General features: G+C 44.9%; 1 protein-coding gene across 4 annotated transcripts in view; it reads left to right on the top strand.

Moving 5' to 3' along the window:
* Nucleotides 1-10,376, top strand: part of Myo16 (myosin XVI) — a 480,110-nt gene that overhangs the window by 304,099 nt on the left and 165,635 nt on the right. For all 4 annotated transcript variants that reach the window (XM_017599990.3, XM_039094188.2, XM_008771384.4 and 1 more), the window contains 2 exons: nt 6,681-6,833; nt 8,093-8,293. In XM_017599990.3, coding sequence (XP_017455479.1) covers nt 6,681-6,833; nt 8,093-8,293 — 354 coding nt within the window. The remainder of the gene's footprint in view (nt 1-6,680; nt 6,834-8,092; nt 8,294-10,376) is intronic.

Genomic DNA, 10,376 nt, shown 5'->3' with positions numbered 1-10,376 from the left:
TTTCTATTTCTCAGAACAGGTTCTGTTCATGCATTTGCATTATTTGCCACTGAAGCAAAGCTCGGGTAGTTTATGTCACTCTCAGTGGAGTGCAGCCTGCTGTCCTGTTGCTTGTGAAAGCAATTTAACGCCAAGTCCATCAGAGGGCTGACCCAAGGCCTTACAATTAGCATCCATTTTCTAAACTCCAACCACTTTCCCCTTAATGACTGGTATTTTTATTATTTCTTCAAAGATAGAATAGTAGCTGTTGTGAGAAGTAGAAAAACAATGCTCCTTTAGTGAGTTTTACGCAGTGTTATTTACAGCCGAACTTTACACCAAATCCACTTAAAAGCAGTCAATTAGTTAAAATGGAAGAAGCAGGAATACCTTTCCACCCTAGCGCCAGGGTGATTAAAAGAAAATGCTTCCGAGCGAAAAAGGAAGAATTTATGAGTCTGTGTGAATACTAGAAACATATTCAATGTTAATGTCAAGGTCCCACTTCAGCTTGATTAACTTGGAATCATGCAGGGAACGCACCTCCAGGGGTATTATCAGAAAGGTTTGACTGAGGAGTGAAGTCCTCAGTCACGTGTGTGTGTGTGTGTGTGTGTGTGTGTGTGTGTGTGTGTGTGTGTGTGTAGAAAGCAGCACTGTCTCGTGGCTCAAGACCTGGGCTGAGTAAAAAGGAGAAAGGAGAAAACCAGATCAGTCCAGCTTTCTGCTCCTCTGGCTGACTGATGCAGCCTGCACACTTTCCTTGTGGGGTGGGAGTGCACCCTCCCACCAGGAGGCAAAACAAAAGACAGCTTTCTTTCCTTAGGTTTCCCCTCCTTAGCAGCAACAAGAAAAGGAATGAAGAGAGTGAATAGTGTTTCATCATTACGTATTTATTCCTTGATGATCAATATCACTATATTGATATCAATTAATACTCTATAATAACCTCAGAGAAGAGCAAATGTTTTCAGGATTAACACACTGGCTGTCTGGAAAAACCTGAAGACCTAATGGTAAACTAGAGAAGTACTTATGGGTAGTCTTGGCACTCGATGGACAGAGGGTTAGTTTCCTTAGGCTTCTCCTTGGAGTGAGCTTATTTTCCTGTGTGATCTCTCACTTTGTCTTCAGAATGCTAAGGGATAACCCCAAAGCCTTCATGGGGCCAAGACACAGGCTAGAGCTCAGATACAGACCCATGGGGTCTTGAGCCCAGCAACTCACTAAGTAGAAATAATACGTCAAGGGACTCTAGGCCTGTGTTTGTAACTTTATGTGGAGAAAGTATGTTGATTCAGGCAATAGTTTATTGCCAAAGCAAAGCGAAATCGTGGATTCATTGTTTTCTTTGGGGAATGGTAAACAATAAGAAACAATGCCAGAACCTTTCGATTAATGGCATTTTCGCCAAAGGCTCTGTTCTAATTCTAGAGCCTGGTTTCTGCCCAGGCTGAGGTGTGATCTATGAGGTGTCCTGCAAAACATCTAAAAGTCATTTCCCTTTGACCTGATGCTTTTCCACCCTGAGCTGCCTAGTACTTATAAAATATGGAATCCAACAGGCCAGTTGCTTCCTGAATATCAAGCCTGAGACCCAACACGTTGACTTGACTGAACGTTTTGTGCTGTGGCCACAGAATTCTTGTTCCCAGATAACGTAGAACTTATTGTCTCATGATTCTTCTGCGATGCTCCATGTCAAGCTACCCAAAGGTGTTACATGTGGCAAAGTTGTGTCCACTCCTAAGGTATTGTCTGGACACGGCATCCCCCGTGGTAGGAGGCTTGCTCCTCATAGGATAGATGAGCGGGAGGGCAAGGGAAGAGGCAGAACCTAGCAGGCTCTTCATTAGGAACATCACCTGATGGAGGCAGAGACCAACCCCACATAACCCAGACATGTGTTTGAGGGTCCGTGTTCTCAACACCTCACTGAGAGTCAGGTGGCCAACACAGGGACTTCAGGGACCAGGACCCACTGACCTTATCTTCAAAATGGAAACTGGACAAACGAAAGGGAGTCTATGTGCTGCCAAAGGGTCTCTCAGAGAAGTCCAGTGTCACTACAGCAATGCCTGTCTCGGTAGGACCTGGCTGCTGGCAATGGCAAGACACTCTGTCAGGATGGTGGTAGGAAGCAGGAACTGGACCTTTTCAAAAGCCAGGACGGTAGGGTAGGAAGCTTTGGGCAAGAGACAAGATCCAGAAATGTTAAAAGGACAACTGGAAGGATACCCTGCCACCCTTACCAGCTCCCACTTTATACCCAATGTATTGATCACAGTTGACTCCCAGGGGAAGCATGTCCAGCGATGTGGACAACAAATAGGAAGTGATCAGAAGAGTCGAGAAAGAGACCCCCATCACCTACCTGACTTCTTAAAGGCCTTGGGGAGTCCTGCACAGAAGCTTGTGAGCTTGGCTTACTTCAGCGTTTCTCCAGGAGGCGTCAGCCTCTTCCAGGTTTTCTTAGAAAATAGCTATCAACATCTCAGTTAGATATTCTGTACATATTTGTGAATTGTCCAATATATGAAATTTCAATATACTATCTATCTATCTATCTATCTATCTATCTATCTATCTATCTACCTATCTATCTACCTATCTTCTCTCTCAGACACATGCACCCACTCATACACATCACACTTCGTCCATATTTTAGATTAAATGATGAACAAATGGGCAAACAGGCTGTGCTTTCTTCCCCTTGTCTAGCTCAGTATGTTCTACAACCACCTGAAAAGCTTTTAAACACATCAAAGCCTGGGCCCCAGTCCGATTTAATGGGTTTGGGGTCAGACCCAGACATCAGCCACCTTCACAAAGCTCCCATTTAATTCCAGTGAGCATCAAGGAATGAGACTCGCTGTCCTTACCGATGGGCACTCAGGGCTCTGCCTTCTACTCGAGTCAGCTTTGATTAATTCTTCCCTTAATTTTGTGATGTACACGTCATGCACTGTTTAGTTTTGCTCTAGATAGATTTCACTGAGCAGTAAAAACGAAGGGAGAACAGTTGGTGAAAATTTACTCAAGAAATTAGGTTTGTCATTAATACAAACGATGGGCCATCTGGATAAGCCCAAGTTTCTCCTACTGAAGAGAGACTTCAAGGAGTGAACCACTTTTATTATTAAACCTGTTATTTCATTTCATGTATGAAGCATGTGTCTTAATAAGAGCGGTACCCATACTAATTAGCAGTTGTTCAATAGTAATTTATCCTTACCCTTCACCTACTTCTGAGTCTGCTTTGGGGAGCTCCCAGAAGTCTAATATACCCCTCATATAACCCCAATGGGTAGACGTGAAAGGGAGAAATAACAATTGTTTTGCATTGAAGCCAATGGTCCTCTAGATTGTGAATGCAGATTTCTGCTTCTAGAAACTCATAGAAGCTTGACTAATGCACTTAATAAGTTTTCCTCTGAGGGTGTTATACACCTGTGCATGTACACACACACACACACACACACACACACACACACACACACACACATACACACACACCTTTCTTTACACGGAGGGAAAACAAAGGCAGAATCGTTGGGCGTTGGCCAGTTTGGTTCCCTCTTTTGTTAGTGAAAAGTACATTTGATGTTTCAAGTAGGTACCAGGCAGGAAGGAATTCTGTATTTGACTGTCCTCTGAGCTACTGTGCTATATCAAGTCCAGTCCAAACGCAAAGTGAATACACATGTAGCATTTGGTATGTCAGTGCAGTTGAAGAGACATGGCTGGCGTGGATGTTGGTAAAACTGAGAACCGAACCAGAGACACTGGCATTCGTGTGTGATGAGGGTTAGAGGGAAGATCATGTTTAGAACAAAAGTAACGTGAACAAAACAGCAAAGGTTCTGTTCATAAAAGGAAGCGGGGCGAGTCTCTAGTTTCCCCCAAGAAAGATCTTCCTGTATTCCTCCTCCCCAGACACCCCAAGTCTTCCTAGGTCTAGTGTCACTGTACCCCAGGTAGCAGATAATCCCCTCTGGATACCCCCCACCTCCTCTGGAAGCTGGTATCTGCTTCTTTGTAGGGAACACAGGAGCAGCCTTTGCTTCCAGATGCAAGTCAGTGGCCAGCACTAGGAAAGAGTCACACAGGCAAATTTTTATTATTACTATAGGACAGATGGAGCATTGCATGTGGAAATATATCAAATATAGTATTAATCAATATAATTCACTGGAATAGATATATACATGTTCGTGGAAAGACATTGATCAGTATAGGTATATTAGAAATAGAATGTAAACATGATATATTGACAACCATACAGTGAGAACAAGAATTCTCAGTTCTAGATAGAAAGCCGACATTCCAGGACTACCGTCCTTTCTAATCATCGTGTGCTTGGGTCTCCGATTTCACAGTGTAAGAGAATTTCTGTAGATTTGAAGATTATCTGCTACAATTTATTTCAAAAGGAGACCTAAAATTAAACAGGAACCACTCAGTCCTGGTGAAGCCTAAAGAACAAGAGAAAATCACTTTAAATTTGAGATCTTTGCTTCTATCATGGTCTTCCCACCACCACTCCTGCAGGACCTCGGAACGCTCCGAATCCAATGTATTACCCCCTCCTCTCTCTCTCGTGTGAATATTTATGTGTGTATGTGCATCTGTGTGTGTGTGTGTGTGTGTGCGTGTGTGCCTATGTGTGCCTATGTGCCTGTGTGTATTTTGTGGACATGCATGGACGTGTGCATTACCACAGTACATTGCTAGGGGGATTTGCAAGAGTCAGTTCTCTTCTACCATATTGTTTTGGGACTTGAACTCAGTTCCTCACGTTCAGCAGCAGGAGGTGTCATTTGGCACCAGTGGTGTCATTTCTCTGGCACCTCCCCTCTTTTGCATTTGACCAACAGCTCTCTAGAACACCTCCCGTCTGCTCCTCAACTGTGTGTTGACATCATAGGATGTATGGAAAGCTGGGGTTTCTGGGACCTAAAGCACAAAGCTTCTTAGATAAGCACACACTTGGTGTGATCAGTTCTCTTGAATAAGGACAGTCAGGGCAGTTGACTGTGCGGGTGACTGTAGGCACAGCTGAAGCAGAGATTGGTGACCTAAATGGGACATGTCACTCCTTCTGCCCTGTGACTACAGCAAAGAGAATTGAATAGGGAGAAAACCTCCAGCTGACAAAGGGAGGATCCGTGTGCGTTCGGCATGTGAGGGCCACAGTACAACCTTCACCTGTGGGGACCAGCTGGCCTATCCCCTTGTCTGACCTCAGCGAAGCTACACCTGTCCATCAGAGCCTCTCTAGGGCTCTTTTCTGGAGTACAGATCTCCAGCCCGGGTTCTGGAAGAGAAGCGCTTTCTGTGAAACTGTTAAGCCTGCATCTGATAGATCCCTGCTGTGAAAGGAACATTCATGCTGACCACTTCCGTCTTAACTACCAAAAGATAGAGATGCTTGTGAAAATAGCCAGTGGAGAAGGGAATTCGAAGTTTTAAGTGTTTTCACTTTGTTTCAAAAATGTATCTTGTTGTGTTTCCCCGGGTTAAAATTCCTCCGCTTAAAATGTCCAATTCCCTTTAAACGGAGGTAATTTTGTTACTAAGAAATAATGACTGCTGTAAAATTATTAGAGTTCAGCATGCCTGCCCGCCATGTTTACCTTAAGTGTACGAAAGAGAAACGACGCCCTCTCCTGAAATGGAACCACTCCAAAATGCTAGTTTAGTTACAGAATTGTTCAGGGAACACATGGCAGAGAAACAGGGCTCTGTGAGACTGAAGGGACTGGCCCTGCAGGAGGTAGGCTGTAGGCAGAGCAGAGATGGGGTTGATGGAACTGAAGAGAGTCAGGAAGAAAGATGTGGGCAAAGCAGGTGTTGGGGCAGTCCCTGCAGACGCCGGGGTCAGGCTCATGCCTCAGCAGCCATGTTCTTGAAACCCCAGTGACACCCGCCAGACATCTTCCTCTTGGTCCTCCCAGTCTTGGGCTTTGGCCTCTCTTGACCTCTTTTCAATGAGGTTGGTGTGCTGTGTGTGAGGTGGGGAGACGGTGAAGAAATATACAAACATTTCGAGATAAAGCGAAAGCTCAAGTCAGCGGCTTGTGGGAGGGTAACAGGGAGGAGGAAGGGGCTGTGATTGGGATGTAAAGTCAATAAATAAGTTAATTAATGGGAGAAGAAATAAAGAAAAGAAAAACTTAAGATTAAAAGATAACATTCTGTTTTCTCCGGTCTGTCTTTTGGAGCCTGTACTCTGATTTCAAAACACTATTTGTGTAATAAAGCCTTATTCCTGGATGTAGTTTCTAGAAGAAATCTCAACAGGTAACCAGAAGCAGGGCACACAAGCGCCATACTCCTCTGGAACCCACCATGGTAGAAAGGCATTTCTCTCCAGTCCTCAAGAGCCGGATCCATCTTCCTTTTAAAAGTGGTTTCCTTTTTTTCCTAGCACTCGAGACTTGTTTGTATGTTGGCGTTGTGGTTACATTTGTCCTATTTAACATGAGGTGTCATGTTGAAGATTGGGACAATATGACCTCAAAAGTGACAGGATGAGGCTGCCTTCCAGGGCAGGATTCATGAGTCATCCTAATGGGAGGCTTAGTGTGGATGTCCCCAGTTTGTGTGTCACTGGGAAGTGGGGTCACTTCGGCATGAGCGGGCGGCTCTGCATAGCAGACTGAGTTATCTGCTGTATTGTTTTCTTCCCCGAACAGCTCTGTGTCAACCTGACCAACGAAAAAATGCACCACTATATCCAAGAAGTGCTTTTCCTACAAGAGCAAACAGAGTGTGTACAAGAGGGAGTTGCCATGGAAACTGCCTGTTCTCCTGGTAACCAGGCTGGAGTTTTGGATTTCTTCTTCCAGGTACTTATATAACATAATTAGAAACTTAACAGGATGCCTGCATTCAGGTGCCCTGGAGAGAGAGGATTTTTTTTTTTTCTGAAGGTCTTGTTTGTATAGAGGTAGCCTTGTATATGAGATTCTGCAATGCTTTTATAATCCCCTCCCCTAGCTTTTTTGAAGAGCACAAATTACCCAAATTACCCAAATTTCCAGTTTCATTGGAAAGCTCACAACTTCATTGAAAGGACAAGAAATACCGGGACTCGCTGATACAAGGACAGTCACCATTTTATTTATCAAACCTGAAAGTCTCATTGGCCAGTTACAGGAGTCTGATGCACAAAATGAGTTTGATAAGCTAAGACCGAGAGACCATGAGATATATTGTTTGTTGTATATTGGCCCTTAAAGCTTCTAAAATTTACATTTTGAAAGGTGGAAAATTATATATATCTTTTGGATAAGTTAATCTTTGATTAAAATTAAACCCGAGGGCATCCTCATGTGTTTATATTCATATTTATTATATCTATGTACACTGAAAAGTTTTTGACTCAGTGTCTTTATTGAATCAATAATGATCTATTATGTGAGGCAGCAGGATGTCTTAGTGGTAAAGGCACCTATCATCCTGGACATGCTTGATAGAGGGAAACAGCCAACTCCTGAAAGTTGCCTCAGGCCTGCATATGAATGCCCTGGAATGCAAACATGTGGATATGCACATGAACACACACATACACACACATACCACACACACACATAAACACACATACACACGCACACACACACATACACGTACACGTACACACACACACAGTTGGGGGACATAATAAATGCATGTGAGAACACATTTTATCAAGCACGTTTTATCAACAGCAACTTCTGTTTCCTATCATGGGATGCTGTATGGATTTGCCCATCACCTCTAAATGCTTGACTAGTGTTTCAATAGGCACCATCTAGTTTCTTTTTTTTGAAAGCTTGGAATATCATTTTCCACCTTTTGTCTCTACAATGATAGATTCCTCTAAAACCATTTGTGTTTTCCTAACACTGTAGCATAGTGCTCTAATTCCCGATACCCAGTGGTCAGGGGAAGAGGTCTGAGGGGTCCAAAGTGTCTGAGTGCAGCCATGGGCAGCCATAGACATGTGTTAAAAGTCCAAACGTTCCCATTCTGGTTAGCTGCGTGAATCTAATAAAATTGGAGAGCATGTATCAAGGATGCTGAGTGGAGTAACAGAAGTAAACATGCGACTTTTGCTGACTTTCAGAAACCATCAGGATTCTTCTCCCTATTGGACGAGGAGAGTCAAGCGATTTGGTCAGTGGAGCCAAACCTTCCCAGGAAGCTGCAGGGTCTCCTGGAATCATCAAACACAAATGCAGTCTATTCCCCCATGAAGGACGGCAACGGGAATGTTGCTTTCAAAGGTCAAGGCGCAGCCTTCACTGTCATGCACTACGCAGGAAGGGTGAGTGGATGGCCCATGTGGTGTGCCCTGTGTACTGATGCACCAGAGGGGAGGGGGCTGCACAGCACAGGGTTCCAGGATGTGCTATGCTACTCAAAGGCCACACAGACAGCCCACGGTCATCAACTTTTGCAAGCTCCTTGCCTTTGCTTTGAGGCTGAGTTCATCACTCAGAACTGTGTGTGCTGAGCAGGGGGGCTATCTCACTCTGTGTGCAGACTTCAATTAACACGAGTGGAAGAGCCCCAAGCTTATAAATAGCTTTACTCCACATTGGAGGGGGGCAGTTTTCTTATATAAACTTTGGGCTTCTGAATGGGCGTGGCCTGAATGTGGGGTTAGTATTGAAGTCTTTCTCTCAGAGCCTAAGAAAGCAGCCCCTCAACCTTTCCCAGCATTCTAGTTGGGTTGGGAAAACTGTTTCTTCCTTCAGAGTCTAACCCCTGCCTGTCGGGGCGTCCCCACCCTCCTTTGCTGTCTCATGTTCGAGTGCTCCAGATGAATGCATCTTTGTCCCGTGACTTACCTTCCACAACTCTCTGACACGTCCTCTCTTCAGGCCCGGTGTTCTTATCCTCTCATTTTCTTGAGTCTCTCTCACTCCCACAAACTCCTTCCCAGGTAGAGTAGAAACATCCTTCCAGCCAACGTAACAACACATTTATCCACCTCTTAATTAAATAATCTCTGTTCTTCTCTACCCAACTCTTGTCTATTATTGATGCCTTCCACTTTTAGGATTATAAACACACACACACACACACACACACACACACACACACACACAGAGAGAGAGAGAGAGAGAGGCAGGCAGACAGACAGACAGACACAGGCAGACATACACATGCGCACACACACACACACACACTAACTTCACTTTGAGTTAATACTTCATGAAAGTGAGGGACTTGTGACACCTTCACTTGGAGTTAATACTTCGTGAAAGTGGGGGACTTGTGGAGCACCCCATTTGATCTTTTCCCTTGTTTATTGAGACTTCAGTGTCCGCCGGAAGAGGGTAAGAGATGAGCCGTGAATAGCATACACTTAACAGGAGAAGTAACAAGATTAATATGCTAGAGCTGTTGGCCTAATGCTATGTGCGGATGCAATTATTTGGCTCACAGAAGTATATAGATCTTCTCCGGAGGCACTCGCTAACAGTGAAGGAGAGGGCCTTTCGGTGGACACTTGAACTCTGGAAGTACGCGTCACTGTATTACACAGAACTCATTTGCGTAAGACAGAAACGAATCTCGTCACCCGCACAGAAAACAACTTGGCTTAGAAGAAGAACTCTGAGAAGGTCTAAGTTGAAATTTCAGGGGTGCTTCTATAGGATGCCATGAACCTGCCTGTTGCCAATTCCTATATGGGTGCCACATCGCAGAACAGCAGTAAGCTCACCCTCACACTCAGTATCAGAGAGACAGGGACTAGACACGGGGTTCACCATTGCCACAGCAAAGAGAAGGTCAGGTGTGTGGTGGGCTTACCTGGTGACATGTCAGAAAGCACAGAGGTACAGCCTCCGTTGCCTCTGCCTTCTAAGCCAGGGCAATAGCATTGGACAGTTGGTAGCCAGAGAACCCTGAACTCCCCGGTGCAGAGTGGTCTGCAAAGGAAGCAATTGCAGAGAGCAGTGAGGGTGAGTGGGCAGGCCCCACATCCACCCATGTGTTTGGGAAAGGGTGCAAGTTCCATTGACTGTGAAACATCTAATATTATTGCTTCTGGCTATTCCGTGGATATTTGTGAGCACCCCCCTGAGGGCTCCCTCCCCTCAAGCCCTGGCATTTTCAGAGGGGATGCGATGAAGTTGTAATAAGGAGATGGTTTTAGACATATTAGGGGAAAGGCAGAGCAGGCTTTCGTGTGATTGGCCAGCATCCACATTTGAGCAGTAGCAGGGGATAAGGAGGTGGGATCCATGAGAAGGGGTTGGGAAGGCAGTGAGAGAAAGGACAGTCAACGCTATGGATCAGAGCCAGTAGGACCCCACTGTCCTCACGCGCTGATAAGCGGGGACTACACTGTCAACCCAAGGCGTGTATCCCAGAGAGGGGAGCACCAAAAACGCTCA

This window comes from Rattus norvegicus, chromosome 16, assembly GCF_036323735.1.
Source record: "Rattus norvegicus strain BN/NHsdMcwi chromosome 16, GRCr8, whole genome shotgun sequence".
Lineage (NCBI taxonomy): Eukaryota > Metazoa > Chordata > Mammalia > Rodentia > Muridae > Rattus > Rattus norvegicus.
This window is presented reverse-complemented; position numbering and strand designations above follow the sequence as displayed.